The sequence below is a fragment of the Zeus faber genome (genome assembly GCF_960531495.2).
Source record: "Zeus faber genome assembly, chromosome: 4".
Taxonomy (NCBI): Eukaryota; Metazoa; Chordata; class Actinopteri; order Zeiformes; family Zeidae; genus Zeus; species Zeus faber.
The window spans coordinates 18,215,458-18,237,691 of NC_137191.1; the positions used below are offsets into that span (position 1 = coordinate 18,215,458).

The window sequence follows — 22,234 nt, forward strand, 5'->3', positions numbered from 1 at the left end:
GGGCGAACCCGTACTTCATCCTCCAGAAGAGGAAGGGCCACGGGGACGGAGGCGGAGGGCTGGCAGGTAATGGAGCCCTTCCACATGGAAGCGTTGATTGATTAAGTGCTGGGTCTGTTTCCATCTGAGCAGCGTGTCCTTAATGCACTCCGCCATGTACTCCGGCAGTGTTTAAAGTGGTAATCCGTAGGGTAAGGGTATTTTATTGAAAAGAAAAAAAAAATATATATATATCCCATATTTGATCTATACATCGAGTTTTTATTGATAACAAACAGCCATTCCATGTTTTTGCATGATGCATGTTCTCCTCTATATGCTGTTTCAGTTGTCTGGTGGCAGGGTCCGCCACCTTAATGTGCCAATCGGGGCATGTGCAATGTATTTTTATTATTATTATTATTATTTTTATTTTTTTTGAAGTTCAAGTATTATCGATGGCCAACGCTGAAATAGCAAATGCACTTTGACGGAAGTGTCCGAGGTACAAAAAAAAAAGAAAAAAAAAAAGAAGAGTAAAAACAGGAGTTGGACAAAAAAACAACAACAACAAGCTTTTCACTTCTCTGTCTCGCTCCACTTCTCTATTTCTTTGGGGTTTCAAGGTGGACATTTTGTTTTGCGACGTACTGTTCTGCCTTTAATGTTGTGTGTTCAGTACCAGTGTCTGCTGCTGTCTTGGCCAGGTGTCTTACGCGAAGGCGGCTGTGCATCTGAGAGGCCACTACTCAGTGAAGTTGCCGACAATGAAGCGAAAGGAAGCAGCGGCACATTTGGCAGAGCAGCGTAGATGGTTGCGGGTCAGTGAACCGTCCATACGGATGAACATTCACAAAAGAAGATCGGCGGCCTTGGACAAACATACGTCCGTCCATCACCTCAAGTGAACGAGGCGAAAAGCCGATTCAGGGCGACACGTACTCTCGAGAAAAGATAGAGGCTTGGAGCCAAGAAGAGGCTGAACCTGGACGTTGGGAAATAAAAGCGTCGCCGTTTCAAACGGAATTCTGCGACTTTTAGGGTACGCCGCCCGAGGCCGACTATCTTTTGGATTACCACTTTAACCGTCTATAAAGGGCCCACCACATTATAAATTATGGTCCAGTTGGGCTTTCTTCTGAATGTTCTTGGTGTGCCCTCTTGGGGTTTCCATATGTCTTCATGTCACTGTTTATCGGTTGACAGCCTTGCAAAGAAAGGGTTAAAGGGGAGCGCTTCCTTGAAGCAGTAGCTCTGTCCTAAGAGATGTTTTGATGTCGAATTTACAGGATTGCATTGCACCGTCACGCGTCTGCAATCAAATATTAGAATTCCCGCAGCGACCAGCCCACATGATTTAACTTCCTTAAAAAAGAGAGATTGATAACAAAATAGAGTAGTGGATTTCCATAAAAAACAAAACAAAAAAAAAACAACCTCATGACAAACAAGATGTCATTGAGACCAGTCTGCGAAGAAAACTATGAAATGCTTTAAACTATAAAATAGGAAACGTGTGTAGTTGCAATGGTTTTGGTGAGTCCAGGCGCCACACAGTAAACAATGCACGAGAAATAAAAAATAAAAAACAAAGGGAAAAAAGACAAACAGCAGAAAACGGCCCGGCCAATGATTCACAGCCTATTTGTTTATGCTGAATCACGCCCTATTCCATGCTGCTTCTAAATTAGGCCAAGCAGCAGACTGCATAAGTTATGGAATCGATGTGTGGTGTTCATAGGTAAGGGCTGAGGCTTCAGTTTTGTCTCAGAATACTCGGTTATATGATCTCTTTGCATTTTGACCCAGATTTCGGTCTGTCGATGTTCAATGTATCGCCAAGCTCAGCCTGAAATAGCATTATGACCTGCCTCAAGATAAGACATCAGACAAGATCTCCAGAGGGCAAATACCGAGTTAAGGGTTGTTTATATTGCAGTGTAACCGTGAAAGCCCACTGTAGTATTCAGCTGATCTTAAGGATGAGACAACAGACTTTTTCGAATGTATTTCATCGGTACGTACTTATGGTTTCATGTTTCACGGCGAACTGCATATGATAAGCGTTTTTAACAGTTTTTGTTTCCTGCTGAGCATTTCTAACTTTGAGGGTCGGTCGTTTGCACTACTTATTGATTAAAGTCACAGAGAAAGAGAAGTGCCGAATGCAGAGGCTTTCATCACCCGTCATTTAGGACAAATCTGCTCGAATGACAAAGAAAATATTTTGGCCTTGTAACGATTCTGCTAATCACCTAAAACACAGGATTATAGCCTGAAGATGATCATGAACTTGTCGTTGTTTCTGGTGTGGATGTGACCGTCTCCGGTCACATTGTGCCGAGTGGTGCTGGGGGATGATGTCACCGTTATGTAAATGCGGAGCCGACTAGCGGCGTGCGCCAGTTGGCATCGTGAAGCCAGGGCACCCTGACGCTGCCCAGAAGTAATCCTTTGGGGGGGGGGCAGGGGTTCCAGCCGCCCCCACGCGGCACGAGGATATAGGTGGATGTTTAACGGGGCCGTTCTCAAATTCGTAGATGAGCATGACACGACTGGCCCTCCAAAAACCAGCAGGAAAATGGTTTGGCCGGCGCGTAGGCCGGAGCCGGTGATGTGTCTCCAAAAGCTTCTCTCTCGCTTCCAGACAAAGCTCCATCTGCTTCGGTTGTTCCATACAATAATAAAACAGAGAAATTATGTTTTGAAAAGCTAAAGAAACTAACAAACCGGTGGCGTGGCGGTTGCGGCAGCTTGGTAGCCAGCGAAGCCATTTGGAGAAGGTTTATGGAGATTGATAAAGGCGCTGTCTGACGTTCTTGCGTGTGTGTGTGTGTGTGTGTGTGTGTGCGTGTGCGTGTGCGTGTGCGTGCGTGCGTGCGTGCGTGCGTGCGTGCGTGCGTGCGTGCGTGGCTAGACTGGATCTCTGCGATCAGAACATCAGATATTGGGTATTATTTGATGTAACACCTCATAGTTGTCAGATGCTTCTTTAGCATCAGCTTCATTCCTTTATTCTTAATTAAAAGCCGTATTTTTATGTTTTATCATTATCTGAAGTATTGAATTTGAATAACTTAAACCTGTCCTATATGGAAATCTTGTGTTACTGTACGTTGATCTGCAAGGGACCTAAAATGCTGTTAAGTGTGTCAGTGTGAAGTCCCTCCGAGTCACAATGTGGTCCTGTTACACAATCACGCTGCTGGATGTGAGAGTGGAAGCGAAGGAATTGAAAATGTGCTCAAAAACACCCCGGCCAATCTTATATGTTCCAACGTGTCATGAGCTCATGTGTGCTGTCATCCATTTTTTTTTATGACCCTTGTTGAGAAAATGTCTCATAGTATAATCTAATTCGGAATGCACAGACACCAGTACAGAATAACGGTTCCAATACTTTGTTGTGAACTGTGTACTTGGATAACTAAACCAGATAACAACATAACGTGACGTGGTTGCATTGAGTTCCCATTTCAAAACATATTTATTTATTTATTTTTATGAACAAAACAGTGGCTAGATAAATTACTGATAATAAACACAGGGCCTTCAATAACAGGAAATGTTAAGCGCTCATGTTGGTCATCTCTATCGGCAAGAGTGTGTACCCAGTACTCTGATAATGTCTGAAAACAATAATATCTGTGCATCGCTGAATATAACTACACCGTCATTGGAGACGTTGGATTCATCCCACACATTTCGCCTCGCAAAGGGATATCATTTTGCCTTTATATATGTTTGGAATCGACAGTCGTTTCAGCGCACGCAGTGCGTCTATTTGCGGCTCTTATGTTCTTTACTCTAGACCTTGACGAGAGAGTTTGTTGATGCGGTGAAACATGAACAGAGCCAGCCACACCGAGATGACCCCCGGGTTGGGTCAAGTTTCCGTTATCTTAGACGGGATCGATTCCGGGTGTTTTTTTTTTTTTCGTTTTTTTTTATTATTATTATATATATTTTTTTTTTCGTTTTTTTCTTTCAGGCTCCTAAGAGATTCTGGATTTTGGTGAGCTCAATGGAAATACCCTCCAGTACCAGTTGTCCCACCCACTGAGTATACCTTTGAGGGGGAATATACATGTTGGTCACCAAAAAATAGGTTTTGTAATAATAAATGTGAATACAAAGGTTTCACAGAAACCATGATGTCATAGTTTATTCCCAGTGGCAACTAGGGCTGGGGGATATACAGTATATAGATATAATATTGATATTGTGATATGAGATCAGATATCGTCTTTTGGTTGTTGTGGTATTGTTAAATTGTGACGTGTTGTTTTTTAAGGCTGCTTAGTATTGCAATGTTTTTAACTTCATAGGCTGTACTAGCCTATGTAACCCATGGTCATAATAGCCACATTACTAAAGATTGTTTCTCAACTATTTAATGTGTATTTTAAATATCTTATGAAAGCACAAATAATTCGTCAAATTATTGCTAACCAGGGTTCGTCGAATATACGACAATATTTGACTCAATATGGCCGAGCCCTAGTGGTGTTGTCTAACACTAGTAGTCTGTCACTCCTCTGTAACAAAAATTCAATTCAATTCTCATTGCAACATCTTTACAGTTAACAACATGGTTTATACCTGCTTGAACAATTTCACTTTTTTTTCGAGGAACAAAATGTGATTCCTCAGATCGAAGTACAAGTCTGGCTCAAAAGAATCAGCGAAACGTATCAAAATAACAGTCGGACTCCATTTTGGATTTTGAAAGTCAATACGGGATGACTCACGAACGATCAGTCTCAAAACTTCTCCGTGTTTCCTTTTTTGTGCTCGACACCACCCCGTGGGAGTCTCTACCCACCGCCGCCGGTTTAGGGAGGGAGACGGGAGGGGAGTCGTCCTGGCGGTGGGGCGCCGGCACGGGGAGAGTTTAGTCAATGACCATAAACAAAAAAGGGCTCGCCGGCCAAAACGTAAAAAAAAAAAAAAGGATTAAACGGTGTCCGGGGTTCCTCCTGGCCCATGCCATTGTTCAATAAGATGACCTATCCAAAAAAAAAAACATCTTTAATACAGAAGAAACAGGAATTGAATTCAAAATAGCTGTCATTTCCAGATTTCTTCCTTTCGAGCTGGTTACATGAAGAATTTGTAGTATGGGCTGTGACAGGTCCATGTGCACCTTGTCGTCTTCCCTGTGGTTGTTTTAAGCCACAGGGAAGACTGTTTCAACCATGTGATTGTCTGAAAGAGGAAGCTTTTTTTTGACTCCCGGTAAGTTTGTTTTTCACTTATAAATGTTCTATGACAAAGGCTGATAATAAGGGGAAGTCTTGTGGGGTTTCGAGGCTCACCCTACACCTATGGTCCAGTTCTTAGGAAAAAGCCATAAAATGTCCCAGGCATTAGAAATAAGGGTGGATTTTTTTTTTAAATTTTATTTATTTATTTTTTAATATGGGCAGTGCCTCTGGAAAGTGCCTGGTTCCTCCTCGTCCCCAAACAGTTCCCCACTCAGTAGATATCTTCCTGTCTGACGTCTGCAAACAACTGAGTGAACCGTGATCTATAGCCTCTGTCCCGACAGCGTTATATCTAAATGCAAAGGTTAGACATTTCGCCACTTGACGTTTTTCCTTGCACTGTATTCAGATTTGATTGTTAGCATGATTATGATTTATCTGCAAGATTTGAGAATTTGCGAAAGTAAAACAATGTTGCAAAATAAATAGACTACACGTGTAATACTATGTACCGTATAATCAATGACTGCATTTGTTTTGTTTTAAGCCTGGTTTTTAGTTTGGCTGTAAAAGTGCCAAATGTATTACAGCACTCGGAATCAAAGTCGCTCAGTCAAGTTTGTCATTTCAACTCCAAATGATGGCCTGTGAGCCACAGCGGTATATTCCACATTCTGCACGGACAAGGATCTTCATTTGCGCTTGTCTTTTTCCACAGGTTTGCTCGTGGGGACATTGGATGTGGTCCTGGACTCCAGCGCCAGAGTGGCTCCATACAGGATCCTGTACCAGACCCCCGACTCCTTGGTGTACTGCATCATCGCTCATGGTATGTACTCCCCATGTGTCACGTACACAGACCTCGTGTCAGGATACATGTGATCACTTTTTGTTTTAAAATGTGTACTTTTAATTGTAATAGTGTTGTCCCTGTGATCCTGTCAACATACGAGTGTCTGAGTGTCTGTGTACTGGATAGTACACTGGCAGGAAATACCGCCTTAAGTGAGAAATGATGTGGTTTAAGACCTATAGGATATGGGGATGTGTTTCTATCCCAGCAGACACTTTACTAATGGCATCATTCATTTGAAAAGGTCTTCTGTTAGCCTAAAGGTCAGAAGGTGTGTGTGTATATATAGGTAATATAACGAGACTCTTTGTAAAATACTTACATCAATGCTGCGTTTGTCTGGTGGAAGGAGTTGAATGATGTTCACAAACACCAATACATACCGGCATGGCTGAGGCAATTTTGTGGGAATTGCATTCAAACGGAGAACAGTTGCATCGAACAGCCTGAGGGGCAGACAGTATGTCAGGTGTTATCTCGTTCAGCTTTAAATCAACAGTGGTTATTTATCTCCAGGGGACACTTGAATGCGCCTCAATCTGTTTTGGGATTCTGCTTCTTCTGGAAGCATCACTGTTCATCTAAGCATGTGTGCACCCCACGGACACTCACTCTTTCACTCATGCTCACATCTAGCTACATCCCTATTTCAGCCACTAAATACCATAATCTGCTTAAATAATTTGAATGCTTGCGGTCAAGGAAACTGGTATATGAATCAATGCTCTAATATCAGTGGACATTGTGTTTTTTTAATCCAATGTGATTTGATTTTATGGGGAAAAAAACCAAAACACAATCGGGTGCCAGGCTAAGAAGCTTATATTTATTTTATGTTATCTACTGGTTTTTCACTGTAAGGTAGTAGTCGTAGTAGTAGTTATAATAATAATGGATGATGATGATGATGATTATTATTATTATTTATGCATATTTACTGAAAAATAACCCATGACTCACTGGAAATAATTTGTACATCGCTGCAAGGTTTTTGTAGTTGGCCAAATATTACATACAAATGACAAATATTTTATGCTGAAATGAAAGTCAAGGTTGTGGTTGAGATGATCTCTGTTATGTTCATAACCGTGTTTGCTAATGCCGAAAGTCATTTATGGTTTTTGTGCTGATTATTTGTACTGGCCCTCTCCGTCTGAAAATGGAAGACCACAAACAACGAGCCTGGATTTGAAATGGCAACGGCTCCCTCCCTCCCGACCCCTCCCATATCCTGCGCCCTCGGCCCAGAGATGGAGGGCGAGGGAGAGCGGAGTGTCGTTTTGCTGCTCATGCCGCAGATGTTGGGTTCATGTCTGCTGAGATTAGTGACGGCGGACGGCTTTACAGCGCAATTCTCAAACAAATGGTTACTCCAAAAATATCCCCACCTCAATCTGTTCTTGAGATGACTGCCAAATAGTGCTCATGAGAAATACTACGATGAATAACCACGTCCACTGTTTTGTCAGACATGAGGTGGGGGGGGGGGGGGATAATAATTTATATATTTTTTTGTACAAAGCGAGAGACATATCTTGCAAAGTAAATTAGGAATCCTAAAGATGTGATAATGTCTTTTATTTTTTCCTTCTGTCCTCGCCTCGTCCTCAAACCCTCTCCCCTTCCCACCTCCACCCGCCCACCCCTCCAGGGACTTCGCGTAAAGAGATCACCGAGCACTGGGAATGGCTGGAACACAACCTCCTGCAGACTCTCTCCATCTTTGAAAACGAGAATGACATTACCACATTTGTGAAGGGAAAAGTCCAGGTGACAGTCTGTTCCGTCCGTTCCGCTGACACCCCCGGGGCTTAAAACAAGAAGTAGCTGTAGTACAAAGAATGGATCTATCCGAGATCTATCAATCTCAGATCCGACTTTCCTCGAGAGAGGATCTTTTCTATGTGTTCTTAAGTGAATAACGTTGCATGTTTTTCACAGAAACGCTGGAGTATAAACCCCTCTCTCACCTTGCGTCCTTTCCTCCGTGCCAGGGTGTCATAGCAGAGTACAACAAGAACCATGATGTCAAAGAGGATGACGACACAGACAAGTTCAAGGAGGCCATCGCCAAGTTCCGCAAGCTGTTTGGGATGCCGGAGGAGGAGAAGCTGGTCAACTACTACTCCTGCAGCTACTGGAAGGGCAAGGTGCCACGGCAGGGATGGCTCTACCTCAGCATCAACCACCTCTGCTTCTACTCCTACCTGCTGGGCAAGGAGGGTAGGACATTCCCTCAATGCCATACATTGTCCCCTGAATACATGTATTCTTTTTTTTTTTTTTTTTGTTCTTACAACAAGGGAATACATCCTGTGCATATACAAACATATGCTCTACAAACACAGAAGACAAGCACCGAAATTAAAAAAAAAAGAATTTCATTACATGAATGTATCATTATCACATTATGGTGCTAACATAATATAATTACCCAACATTAGATGAGAAGGATGATATAAGACCTTTTTGATCCCCAGAGGGAAAATCAGGATTAAAAAGAATACAATTCAGCGCAAACTGCCATAACATAGAGTACCACAGCCGTGTGTGAGAAATAAAACCCATTTAGTTAATTTTTTAATTTTTGCATATCAGTGCCTTCAATCATCAAATACAAACATTCTAATTAGTTTAATACTAAGTGTGTTATCAATTTCAGACACTACAAAACCAAAAGTGTCTGCTTTGTGCGCGCACAGCAGAGTCGCAGCACAGTCTGCGGAGTGTGTTTGTGTAAAAAAAATTGCTCTCATATTAAATTAATCCGAGCTATGAAGGGAGATATAGAAAGAGTAAAAGGAATGTCTGTTAATAAAAATACCGTTTTTATATATATACTGTATATATCAACATTCATTGTAGCACAAGTCGTTTAGTTCAAACCCAGGCATATGTGTCTGTCAGTTACATGCTCCCGAAAAAGTGGTGTATACTGATATAGCTGTGTTGTAGGGCCAATGGTTTGTACATTACATGCATGACATTCTTAATACAAATATTATATAATATTTGATAACATAGTAGTTAACCACATATTACCAATAATTACCATTTTTTACCGTTCATTAATTACCATTCAACTGTTTTATTTGTTTAACACTTCATAATGGAAATCTGAGCTGAGCTTGTTTTGTTTTATATAACGGTGTGTCTGCATCCCTTATTCCACATGGATAATGGCTCATTGTTCGCACATTTATTTCTCGTCTCTTTCAGCTAAACTGGTGGTGCGTTGGGCGGATATCACGCAGCTTGAAAAGAGCGCCACTCTGCTTCTGCCCGACGCCATCAAGGTGAGCACTCGCGCCAACGAGCACGTGTTCTCCGTCTTCCTCAACATTAACGAGACCTTCAAGCTGGCCGAGCAGCTGGCCAACATCGCCATGCGGCAGCTCCTGGACAACAAGGGATTCGAGCAGGACCGCTCCCTGCCCAAGCTCAAGAGAAAGTCGCCCAAGAAAGTGTCTGCACTCAAGCGGTGAGACTCGTCATTGTAAAGCTTGCCCAAGCACCAAAACTTTGAGCTGAATTTGAAGGTTTTGCTTTTGCCTCCACCAGGGACCTGGATGCGAGGGCAAAAAGCGAGCGCTACAGGGCCCTGTTCCGCCTCCCGAAGGACGAGAAGCTGGACGGGCACACGGACTGCACCCTGTGGACCCCCTTCAACAAGATGCACATTCTGGGACAGATGTTTGTCTCCACCAATTACATCTGTTTCAAGAGCAAGGAGGAGACGCTGTGCAGCCTCATCATTCCCCTGCGTGAGGTGCGCTGTTCTGCCTGACGGGGGCAATTTTCTCACATGATCGCAGGTTCCGAGCGATTTGGTATTCAGAATAAAATAGATGCCTTTTACGCACTGTGAAGATAGGTGAGGTTTAGACCAAAGGATCAGAATGAGGCAGTTTTAGGAAATAAGCAGGCCGATAGGAATATCATAATAATAATAATATAATAATATATAATTACAATATAATTTCGTTATAATCATGTTTCCTGGATATTGGAAGTAACCCTATGATTAGCACCATGGACTCACAGAAAGAAGGGTTCTGGGTTCTAACACTTCTGGGGCCTTTCTGTGTGGAGTTCTGCTCCTTAAAAGTTGGAGTAAAAGGCAACAGACAAGTATATCCACGGGGATCAATGTGTGATCAAATGTGATTCTTCTTCTCAAGCTTACTTTTGATGAACAAACATACGATCCTTAACGCACCTGAGAAACGCACTTTCATAGTGAATGAGATTGAAGTCCTACGTGTCACCAGGTGACAATCGTGGAGAAGGCCGACAGCTCCGACGTGCTGCCCAGCCCCTTGTCCATCAGCACCAAGAACCGCATGACCTTCCTGTTCGCCAACCTCAAGGACCGGGACTTCTTGGTCCAGAGGATCTCCGACTTCCTGCAGCAGACCACGTCCAAGATCTACCTGGAGAGGGACCTCACTGGCAGCCTCAACAGCTCCGACGATGAGGTAGGAAGAGGTCACCGTGTATGGACCTCCTGCGGCAAATTCATGTCATTCCACATTTTTATTTCAAATGTATATTATTTATTTATTTAACGGGAACTGGCCCCCCAAGAAGTGATAAATGTCTCCTAGCATGGATCCTTAAAATTCTTGATTCAATTCAATTCCGATCGGTTCGATTTCTGCCGCATAGTTGTGGCTTTGTGTTGTCTCCGCTTGAAAGGGCGCTGACCGGGACTCTGTCCTCCAGGTGTTCTCCCTGCCGGGCTCGCTGCTCTCCAGCAGCCCCCAGTGCACGTCTGGCTCGGAGGGCGAGCGCCAGTTCAACCTGAACGACAGCCGAGTGCCCACCGCCACGCAGGCCCTCATGACCATGTACCGACGCCGCTCTCCCGAGGAATTCAACCCCAAACTGGTGCGTATGAATGCACTCTCCCCTCTACTAGGACCTCAAGAGTTTGATCTAATCGGGCGCGACACTGACTGGGTCGGACCGGCCTTTGTCTAATCACGTCATGAGCTGCTCTCAATGCAAACGTACTGTGAGGCAGAATTTGTTTTTCTTTGACAAACAAGTCAAGCTGTTGTTGAGAAGATTGGATGTTGTGTTTGTGCTTAGTTTCTAGTTTCTTCATTCTAAAGGTCCCAATTAAAGATAAGCACACCAGTGTGGGCTGTGCCCTTTGCTTATAACAGGAAGAAATACCAGCAAGTGATTGGAGGGGAAACTCAATTTACAATGTCAACCATAAAAAGAATTGTCTTCTGGGTTCAAGAGGCTGCAAAGAAACCAAATAAAATTTGGGCTGTCAGGATCATGACATTTGAGTTGCGGTTAATTTTCATACGAATAATTGTAATTTACAATTGAACTGTGTCTTTCACGTTATGCTATCGTAGTATTGTGTTGTCACAGTGTAATAATACATGACTACCTACCTAGAACATAGACATTGAAGAGACAATTCCCAGCCCACTTGATAGAAACACACCCAATTCAGATTTATATTGTGACATTTCTAAATTTGGATTTGAATTTCCCTTAAATGAGTGAAATATTATTTTAAAATACGATTACTGTAGCTGACCATTTCACGCAACGATCGTCGTCAGCTCAAATATTTGTAATTACCGATTACATAATAATTGTGACAGCGCTAACTCCAATCCTGATTATCAAATTGGTTCAAGTTATTGAAGTGTGATTTAAATGAGCTTTTTTGTTTGTTTTGTGGTTTTCCCGATTGCAGAAATAATAAATGAACCTTAATTAAGCTAAAGTAGTTGTCAACCTTAATATCGAAGATTGAATGTCTCGGTCCAGGTAACAGAGCAAAAAAATGAACATGAGAAAATGTGTATATAGAAGTGCACATGAAAGCACACATGAAAGTACACGCCACACATCCATTTTTTTTCCCCCCTCTCCCTCCGCAGGCTAAAGAGTTTCTGAATGAACAGGCATGGAAAAACCACTTCACCGAGTATGGACAGGGAGTCTGCATGTACCGCACGGAGAAGACCAAGGAGCTGGTCCTCAAGGGCATTCCTGAGAACATGCGGGGGGATCTGTGGCTCCTCTTCTCCGGTGAGCAGACGAGGTTTCCAATCAACACATCCCATCGCAATTAAAAAAAAAAAAAAAAAACAGCATTTTTGCTCACGATTCATGTGCTTGCAAGTCATCCAAACCAGAGCCCGACCCTTGCATTAAAAGGCAAATGGCGACAAATGTGTCGATGTAGACAAAAGCTGAGCGTATAAAGTTTGTGATACAGCTCGATGCAGATGCGCTCGTCGTCGGTGTGGGTGTGACGTCATGTCTGGACTTTTCAGTACGTGTCACATTGCCCACAGGTGGATCTGAAGGTAAATATTAGGATGGGTTTGTGTGTGCGGAACAGAGAAATGGGGAAATGGACACATAAACAATTGATGCTGGACTGCAGTCCTCTCTGTATAAAGGCTCTAACCCAGACCTGTCTCAACTAGTGCCTCAACTAGTGCTTGGTTATAAACAGCTCCACACACTCTCTCTCTCTCTCCTCTTAGCCGCCTACTTTAGTAAAGCCTGGCTCGACGCAGGATCACCTTACTCCCATTCACCTGCCCCGTCTGAACTGAGACATTCTTTCTTTCTTTACCTTGCACATGAAGAAGTGAAGTCTGGAGAGCAAATATGTGTAGAAACTGGTTCAACACGTCTCTCCTCAGTGCCTATTAATAGCTGTTAAAGAATGGCTTCACTCACTTCATAGCACATCCCCGCTTCACTAGTGTGTGTGTGTGTGTGTGTGTGTGTGTGTGTGTGTGTGTGTGTGTGTGTGTGTGTGTGTGTGTGTGTGTGTGTGTGTGTGTGTGTGTGTGCGTGCCACTGTGCTTAAATGCATTTCAGTGGGGCAAACTTCCAAGCCTTACAGAAAAACATTTAAAACGTTGTCTTCTCTTTTTTTTTTTGGGGGGGGGCGGGGTTTGGCCCATGGTTAACAGTAATTTCACATTTTATCTAAAATGAGCTTTTTGCAATTGCAAAAGCAGGTTGCCAGTAGGAAGCGGCGCATTTTCCTGTTTCTAGTCTCTTACGTTAGCACGGATGTAGCTAAATTACCTGATTCGCGTTCAAATGAGTCAATAAAACCCTGAAGAAATGTATAAAATGCACGTTTGTGAGCATTTTCAGTATAACACATAAAAACTGACTATATTGTGAGCTTCCCGTTTTCCAAGAGATTTTACATGGTTGTTTTTTTTTGTTTTTTTGTTTTTTTTTAAGGCAGCATTTAAGCACAGTGAAAGGTTAAAGAAAGGTTGGCATACCCATCCTCAAACGGCGGTCCTACTTCTCTTATCAAAGTTATTTCTATGCCTGGCAGTCTTGCGTTGATGTGCAGTATGGTCTTTAAGAATGACATCTCGTGCTGCGACGTGTTTTTATAGGGGCGGTCAACGAGATGGCTACCCATCCAGGCTACTACGAAGACCTGGTGGAGAAGTCGATGGGAAAGTACAACCTGGCCACCGAGGAAATCGAGCGCGACCTGCACCGCTCCCTCCCCGAGCACCCGGCCTTCCAGAACGAGATCGGCATCGCTGCCCTCCGCAGGGTCCTCACCGCCTACGCTTTCAGGAATCCCAATATAGGATATTGTCAGGTAAACAGACACTTGAGGTGTTTTATTGAAAACTGGCCTAGATCTCCAGATACAGTTTATTTTATTTTATTTTATTTTTAGATATTAATGGTGCCTCAACCCCCATTTTCCAGGCCATGAATATTGTGACGTCTGTTTTGCTGCTCTACGCCAAGGAAGAGGAAGCCTTTTGGTTGCTCGTGGCTCTCTGTGAGAGGATGCTGCCGGACTACTACAACACCAGGGTCGTAGGTCAGCGGGCTCATGCTATTTCCTCTCGCTCCCCTTTAGGGATCACCTGATCTTGACACCTCACTTTGATTTCAACTCCCACCTTCCAAATGCATTTTTATTTTCTTCTTTCACTGTTTTGTTTTGTAGTCAAGGATTTATATTATGTGTCGACGGTTTATTTATTTATTTATTTTATTGCGAGAACTTGTCACGGTCCTGCGTAAACCGAGCCGTAAACCCTTCCACAGGAGCGCTCATGGACCAGGGAGTGTTTGAGGAGCTGGCGCGGGAGTACGTTCCCCAGCTGTACGACTGCATGCAGGACCTGGGGGTCATCTCCACCATCTCGCTCTCCTGGTTCCTCACGCTCTTCCTGTCGGTCATGCCGTTCGAGAGCGCAGTGGTGGTGGTGGATTGCTTCTTCTACGAGGGCATCAAGGTCATCTTTCAGCTGGCGCTCTCCGTGCTGCACGCCAACATCCATCAGCTGCTCGGCTGCAAGGACGACGGCGAGGCCATGACCGTCCTGGGCAGGTGAGCGGCGGACCAAAGTCGAAAGGGTTCGATTTTCACGCGGTGCCAGTAGCCAAGGTCTGGTCTGCCCTTTTCATTGTTTTGCCAAGGTTGGAATTCATTGTTGGCTGATTAAAAATCCAGACTATTATCTGTTCGTCTAATTGTTTTTCCGCCGACTAATGGCCCCTGGTTATTTTCAGTCACCCTGCTTTCCTGATCTTAATCTTTGCAGGTACTTGGACAGCGTGACCAATAAGGACAGCACGCTGCCACCCATTCCCCACCTTCACTCTCTCCTTACTGACAACGGGGAACCACACCCAGAGGTGGACATCTTCAAACTGGTCCGTAGCTCATACGAGGTAGGTCCCCCTGTGTTTGGTCTTGATATCAACCTTACATAACCTCATATAGTCAAGTCAAGTCACACTTTATTTATAAAGCGCATTTCATATCAGGGCAACACAATGTGCTTTACAAAGAAATACAAAAAAATAAAAAATACAATTATTATGAATAATAATAATAATAATAATAATCATAATCATGTGCCTGGTAATCCTTTTGCATATTTTCAATGATGATCGTTTCCTTTTTTGATTTGAGTTTTTTTTTTTTTAACTATTTATATTGGCTCATCCCCTGTGTCTTGGCCTCTTTATTATACATAAATATAAAATCTAAATCTGGCTTTAGGAGTTTTTGAGGCAACCCTCATGATAAGTGCGTTGATTTTCGCCTCTCTTCTCTTCCTACTAGAAATTTGGCTCTATCCGTGCGGATGTGATCGAGCAGATGCGCTTCAAGCAGAGGCTGAGGGTCATCCAGACCATCGAAGACACAACCAAGCGCAACGTGGTATTGACCCATTCCCTATGAACATTTTCTGACTTTCTTGTTACAGATTATTTTCCTTTATTTATTTGTTTGTTTGTTGGTTTGTTTATTTGATCTCAGGTCAGAACTATTGTGACGGAGACTCCTTTCAGCATTGATGAACTGGAGGAGCTCTACGTACTCTTCAAGGTGAGCCAAAGGCAAATCCTTTCTTCCGTCCCGCCATGGTCAGACTATATTATGTTTATATATTCAAGGTTTTGTTCTCTTTCGAAACAGCGCTAAATCCTTGGATCAGGCACTTATCTTTTTCTTCATTTCTTCACAGGCAGTTTTTTTTTTTTCTGACCGGCCCGATATTTACAATTGGCAAAGTTGCATTTGCGGCTTTGGTGGTTTACAAAACAAAACAAAAAACACTTTTTTATTTATTATATACTGTACTTTATTTATTTTACTTACATTTATTTCCTTGGCAATTTTACTGCAAATAGAAAACTCATAAAACTTCACAAATTGCATCGCAAGTTTTTAGTAAGGCTATTCAAAGCATTTTTAGGTCACAACAATCACAAGAACTCCCCTGGGCGGACCGTTCTCCAACTTAAACTGGTCCCACCCCCCCTGTCAGGCGGAGCATCTGACCAGCTGCTACTGGGGCGGCAGCAGCAACCCCACGGAGCGCCACGACCCCAGCCTGCCGTACCTGGAGCAGTACCGCATCGACGTGGAGCAGTTCAAGGGCCTGTTCGTGCTGCTGTTCCCCTGGGACAGCGGAGCCCACTCGGACCCCCTGGCCCTGCGCTTCTTCCGCCTTCTCGACCAGAACGGCGACGCCCTCATCAACTTCCGGGAATTCATCACAGGCCTGAGTGAGTGGCGGAGGAGTGTGTGTATGTAAATGTAGATTTTGTATATATTTTCCTGCGTGATCAGAGAACTGTTCAGTTATTCTGTTATGATCCTGATTTGTAAACTGGTGTCCTCTCCATCATGATGCCTCACTTTTCGAAGGCCTGGATCAAGCCCGACTAATGAAATGAAGTACCAAATTTCAATATCTAACGACTCGGAGCCAAAAATCTAAATATTATTAATGTAAATGTATTTTTCCTGTTGATAAGTAGTTTTTGTACAGTAAGTAGTGTATGAACTTGTATTAATAACTTTTTCCAGACTGTTAAAAGCATTGTGTAGTGAAACCATCATCATCAATAATAGCATTAGCATGGAATTATAATTTTTTTATTTTATATATATATATATATATATATATATATATATATATATATATATATATATATATATATATATATATATATATATATATATATATATATATATATATATATATAATTTTTTTTCCAAACAAAACCTTAACCCTAACCTGCAATCACTAAGCTTTGTTGGTTTGTCTGTGTTCTATGTGTAGGTATTCTGTGCCATGGCGACCTGACGGAGAAGCTGAAGCTGCTGTACAGGATGCATGTTCAACCTGGTGGGTGTGCAGCACAGCACGGATGCAGGGAACATTGTTTTAAAAATGGCTTTGCTCGGTCTCCACAGTGCCATGTTTAATATTCACGTCCGTAGTAGTTGAGTGAGGTTGTTAAAAGGGGAATATTTTCAGTCGGATCCAGTTTTCTTTTTTTTTTTTTTTTTTTTTTTTGGACCTGTGAAGAACACAGGTTGTCTGGAATCAGTTGAGCGGTGACACTCACACATGCTGTTTGCTTCCAGAGATCACCACTGAACAGGAAGAGCCAGACTCTGCATTCGAGGCCACACAGTACTTCTTTGAAGACATCATCCCAGAAACGTCTGTTGGTACGTGTGTATAACCAGACTGAGGATATTACGGACAATAATGAGCCACTTTATGGCAAAACATGCACTTCAATTACAAAATTCAGGTCCACATAAATGCATCAGAACCTGTTCAGTTCAAATGCAGTCGCCACAGGTCTCAGAAGGATCTGTTTCACCACCGCAACATCCTCTTCGCAGGTCATGACACCAAATGCAAAAGTGAAAAGGACGACGGCTTCGTCAGAGTTACCTTCAAGACCGAAAAGGGTGAGAGATGTTCAAACAGGCACGTTGGAGGTATGGTTGCAGCTGCACCTTCTTTATCACATCAGGCCAGTTGGAGTGGCTGTGGGCCGAGCTCATCCTGATGTAGAGAACCCTTCATCCTTTTACCACGTGACTTTATTGAAATAACTGGACAATTCCATCCTCATTGTCCAGTTTTGTACCACGATACGCAGCAGTGGGCATGCACTTTTGTTCTAAACAAATTAATTGCCATGAATTTGACATGGCCAAGCCAACTTGCTTTGGCTCCCAAAGTCATCCTCAACTTCACCATGTGGGTTGCTCTGGTATGCCCCATATCCACGCCTTTTAATTAACTTTGCAGCGCTTTCTAGGAAATTACATGAGATAAGAAATGACATGCTCATTACCAACTATTATGCCCAAACGTTTGAGATATTACTGGCTACTTATTACCTACTTACAAATTATGGATTGGAAAAATAAAGTGTGCACCCCTTCCCAAAAGAAAGTTCCTGTTACCTAAATTATTGTCTAAAAAAAAATCGAGATATATTGTAATTTGTAGTATTGTCAGCCTAAGAGTAGCGACAGAATAGTTCACCGTTTAATTAAATTGCATATGAAATTAGGATGTGAATGATGAGCCACTACAAATGTTCCACATAATGTCACCTGATGTGATTTCTATTGGTAGCAATAGATGAACCTTCTACGCAAAGTATGCACAATGTATACTGACGACTATCTTGCCAAAAAACAAAAGATGTCCTACCATACAGTTGTACAAAATGCAATGAACAGTATCAGTGTTGATAATTAGTGCTCCATGGTAATAAAACAGACACGCAAATATTTATGATTTTTGCTATACAGAGTAAATACATTTACATATTTTGTTCATATTTGTCATTATGCATCACTATTATAACTATATTTCTGTGCATGTTATAGTGAAGAAACTGCAAACACCTGATTACCGCCATTACCTGAAACTGTGGAACCAGGAAGCGAAACCCAAACTAGAGAACTCCAAATTCCTGCCCAAACTCAACCAGGTAAACACTTGTCAATGTAATGGTTCTGAGCAGTTCTGGGAGGGGTTCCTTGAAAAATCACTTTAATATTGCTGTATTCCTTTCAGAGCCAATTCATTGAGCTGTGCAAGACGCTGTACAGCATGTTCAGCGAGGATCTGGCGGAGCAGGAGCTGTACCACGCCACGGCCACCGTCACCAGCCTGCTGCTGGAGATGGGCGAGGTGGGCAAGCTGTTCTGCAAGGAGCACGACCAGGAGGGCAACACGCAGCCAAACCCGCAGCTGAACACCGGGGCGGCCTCAGACTACACGCCGCCTCAGGAGGACCGGTGCGGCGGAGTATTCCCTCACGGCGGCCGGGAGGAGACACTCCCCACTGACGTGGAGGAGAACAAGGCGAGGCCTTGTCCCGCCGAGAAGACCAAAGGCGGCTGCGCCATGCAGGACATCAAGCTGGAGGACTCCTCTCCCAAAGACACGGGAACGTCGTCCGCCATGCTGATTTCCGACGATGACACCAAAGATGACACGTCCATGTCGTCGTACTCGGTGCTCAGCACGGGTTCCCACGAGCTGGACGAGAAGCTGCAGTGCGAGGACATAGCGGACGACACGGTGCTGGTGCGCAGCGCCGACGGGTGCGGCAAGGAGGCCGGCAGGTCCCACGGCGGAGTCCAACACGACAGAGGCCTGCCCCACAGCACCAGCATCGACAAGGACTGGGCCATCACCTTCGAGCAGTTCTTGGCCTCCGTGCTCACCGAGCATGCCCTGGTGCAGTACTTTGAGAAACCAGTGGACATAACGGCTCGAATAATTAACGCCAAGAACGTGCGGAAAGTAGGGCGCTCGCTGTCGTCCAGTGACTATGACATCTCTTTGTCTGGCTGAGACCTTTGAAAGACTTTGCACAAAGGCTCGTATACATTCACTTAGTGCACGGTTTCAAGTAGAAAACACGATTATAAGTCTGTCTGGAAAAACGTCTCAATCAGTGCTAGAGGAATATTAGCAATCAATTTGGAAGTGTGTATACACGGTATATGTGTGACATGTGTATGACTGTGGACAAAACCTGCTCCAAGCGATGGATTTTATCAGGTGTTACGGACTTTTATTATGAGAGCTGGTGCATTGCGTCCACTCCAGAGGAAACAGGGAAAACGGGTTGGTTCAAAGGATTTAAGTGTGTAAATGTAGTAGCTGTACTTTTCAAGATATAATGCATAGGCGTTAATGTTGTAACCTCTGGTACACCTAGGCTATTTAGTGAATGTCCATCGATTCAGTCTGGTACTAAACTGCAATATTGATGGTCTTTAATATCAGGTCACCACCTCACATAATATCTGGCTTGCTTCCTCATTTTATGTTTTGTTGGCTTCTTATCAAGTATTTATTTTACTGTTTTTAACACAGGATAATATTTTATACATAAGATTATACTGGGTAAAGAATTCAGTGCAACAGCACACTGACATGCTGATGTCAAACTCATACATAACACCTTCCTGGGAAGTCCACAAGAGACGTATAAAAAAAATACTTTTGAGAATAATATACAGGTCAAAAATACACATTTTTTCCATCGGGAATGCTATTGAAGGACCTACTGTATCTAGATTGTCCATGGTCCACATTTCCATAGAGTTATGCATCTTAGATTCCATTGTCAAAACAAAAGCAATTGAATACTAGTCACTTCCTATTTTTCTTCTTTTTCAGGAAGCCATATGAAAGCATCGGTACTAAAATGATTAGAATGTCACTTAATAAAAGAAAGAAATCCAGAGCATGAGCACCTGCACTTTCTTCATAATCAGGAAAAGGGTTAACAAGGGTAACATGTCCCGCTTGCCTCATGTAACGCTGTATTTACCTGCACACCAAACTTCTTTTTTGTTTTTAATATTTATTTTTACTTTTTTTTGTTTTGTTTTTTGCAAATTTTACATTGCTGGTTTTAAATACAATGTGAATATTTTTTTATGCTTACATATGTACATGCTCCTCATTCTGAGGCTTTGTGTACCACTTCACCCAAATAAAGTATAGAATGATTGATCCTGTACTTCTCAGTGAGTCCTTTCCAGCGTCTCGATCTGAGCAACTACCAGTGTGTTACCCCCATCTGGTGGAGAAATAGACTGTGCCATTTTATTCCAACCATATTTTATTCTAATCATAACAAGGAGGATTTTAAACTGCTGTTATTTATTGGCTTAACCTCGCCAATCACAGCTCTCTATCTGGAGGGTTTTCTCACCCCTTCCCTTATAGAGAGCAAATCCAGGAATCATTCATTTACAGGAAACCTTGTGTGCCAAAGAGGGGGGGGGGAGAACTAAAAGTTACTCCTACAGTATATAATCATGACCACTATCGCTAACCCTAACACTCCATTGATTGTGTAAGAGTTCTCGTGTCAGGGTCATTAAGCATGGACACAGTGAATAGTAGTGGTATGGATCCTGGGTTAAATATAACCCTATGCATTTTGTTTAGATAATACTTAAAAAAAAAAAAAGATTTAGAAATGTTCTATTCAACTTTTTCTTCTAGTTGTCACCCCTGGTCCCGGTGTTGATTTTTTTTTATTATTATTTTTAAAAAAAATTTTAAGTAGAATTTTGGATTAAGTGTGATCGCACAAACTCTCTTTCCATGAAACTCAGCGGAGGGCCTAAGAAGCTGGCAGGGGTTATTACGACACGGCTGGTCAACGGTCTCACCCTGCCGGATCTGGCGTTTGGATGACGCTGGCCTGTGATGCAAGTTTCTAATCTGCGCACACAATGAACTTCAATCTCTTAATCATCGTCATTCAAGTCAACTCCCCTGCTTTGCTCGCTCTTTCTATGTTTTACCAGTATCCACACCACGCCAGTACGTGAAACGTGATGGGGTTGTCATTAAAAAGGAAAGAATGGTAATATTAAAATTTCACTACATTTTACTTTCCCGAGTCATTTGTTCTGTTTTGTTATGGTATATTCCCATGAAAGGAATGAGAAGTAAGGATATTAAACCCTGATCCAAACAAATGTGTTTTCACAAGTCCAGACTCCCATTCATTCCATGAATGAGTCAAACCTTTAAAGTTATGGGATGGTTCTCGTTGCATGTCTTAACTATTATATTATTATTATTATTATTATTATTATTATTATTATTAATAATAATAATAATAATAATAATAATAATAATAATAACAATATCACTATATTATTATTATTATTATCATTATCATTATTATCATTATCATACCTGTATCTATACCGCTATGATTTATTATGGTAAATTGGGATTTATAGAATGACGAATGGATGAAGCTGTTGTTATTCCTCAAGTTTCTGGGGGCCAAATTGAACATTGACTTTCTGACAGACTGTGGACTTTGCATTGACCCACAGCTCCGGCGCAGCAACGCCTCTCCGGGGATGTCATAAAACAGTCTGTTAGGAATCGTATAAATAGACAGTAAAGGATGCAAGTTTCTTTCTTGGACTCAGGCACTTAAAAAAAACAACTGGGAATTGAAATACCCTTAGAAACACTGTAAGTAAACGCATTTTTCTTTTCAATCACACTATCCATACTGTCATTATTAGGGTGGGGGCGGGCAGTTTGTATAGTGTGGGAATGACCAATTCTCAGCACACGTGTAGTTCAAACTGATATTAAATACCAAACAACAACAAGATCTGCACGTTCCGTCTGACGACTATTACTATGAAGGGTCAAGATGTTCTGAGGCATGAGATTATACTCCAAAACGGCCACTTGTTTTCTGCAGATTGGGCGCGTCACAGTAGATTGGTACCACTATATATTTGCCTGCCTGTGTCTGAAGCGCTGCCTCACTGCTGCTGAGATCCGCTAAGATGCCCGAGCCGACAACCTCA

General features: G+C 42.6%; 1 protein-coding gene across 1 annotated transcript in view; it reads left to right on the forward strand.

The window, feature by feature from the left end:
• tbc1d9 (TBC1 domain family, member 9 (with GRAM domain)) overlaps positions 1-20,393 on the forward strand; it is a 20,565-nt gene extending 172 nt beyond the window's left edge. Inside the window, exons 1-21 of the mRNA XM_079999747.1 lie at positions 1-66; positions 5,905-6,015; positions 7,691-7,809; positions 8,034-8,262; positions 9,259-9,520; positions 9,601-9,808; positions 10,311-10,517; positions 10,765-10,929; positions 11,952-12,102; positions 13,452-13,666; positions 13,780-13,897; positions 14,128-14,413; positions 14,628-14,757; positions 15,155-15,253; positions 15,353-15,421; positions 15,864-16,104; positions 16,665-16,730; positions 16,973-17,059; positions 17,240-17,308; positions 18,245-18,348; positions 18,435-20,393. The exon at positions 1-66 is cut by the window's left edge and continues 172 nt beyond it. Of these exons, the coding sequence (XP_079855873.1) occupies positions 1-66; positions 5,905-6,015; positions 7,691-7,809; positions 8,034-8,262; positions 9,259-9,520; positions 9,601-9,808; positions 10,311-10,517; positions 10,765-10,929; positions 11,952-12,102; positions 13,452-13,666; positions 13,780-13,897; positions 14,128-14,413; positions 14,628-14,757; positions 15,155-15,253; positions 15,353-15,421; positions 15,864-16,104; positions 16,665-16,730; positions 16,973-17,059; positions 17,240-17,308; positions 18,245-18,348; positions 18,435-19,220 (3,788 nt within the window). The 3' untranslated portion in view covers positions 19,221-20,393. The remainder of the gene's footprint in view (positions 67-5,904; positions 6,016-7,690; positions 7,810-8,033; positions 8,263-9,258; positions 9,521-9,600; positions 9,809-10,310; positions 10,518-10,764; positions 10,930-11,951; positions 12,103-13,451; positions 13,667-13,779; positions 13,898-14,127; positions 14,414-14,627; positions 14,758-15,154; positions 15,254-15,352; positions 15,422-15,863; positions 16,105-16,664; positions 16,731-16,972; positions 17,060-17,239; positions 17,309-18,244; positions 18,349-18,434) is intronic.
• Positions 20,394-22,234: the final 1,841 nt, after the last annotated feature.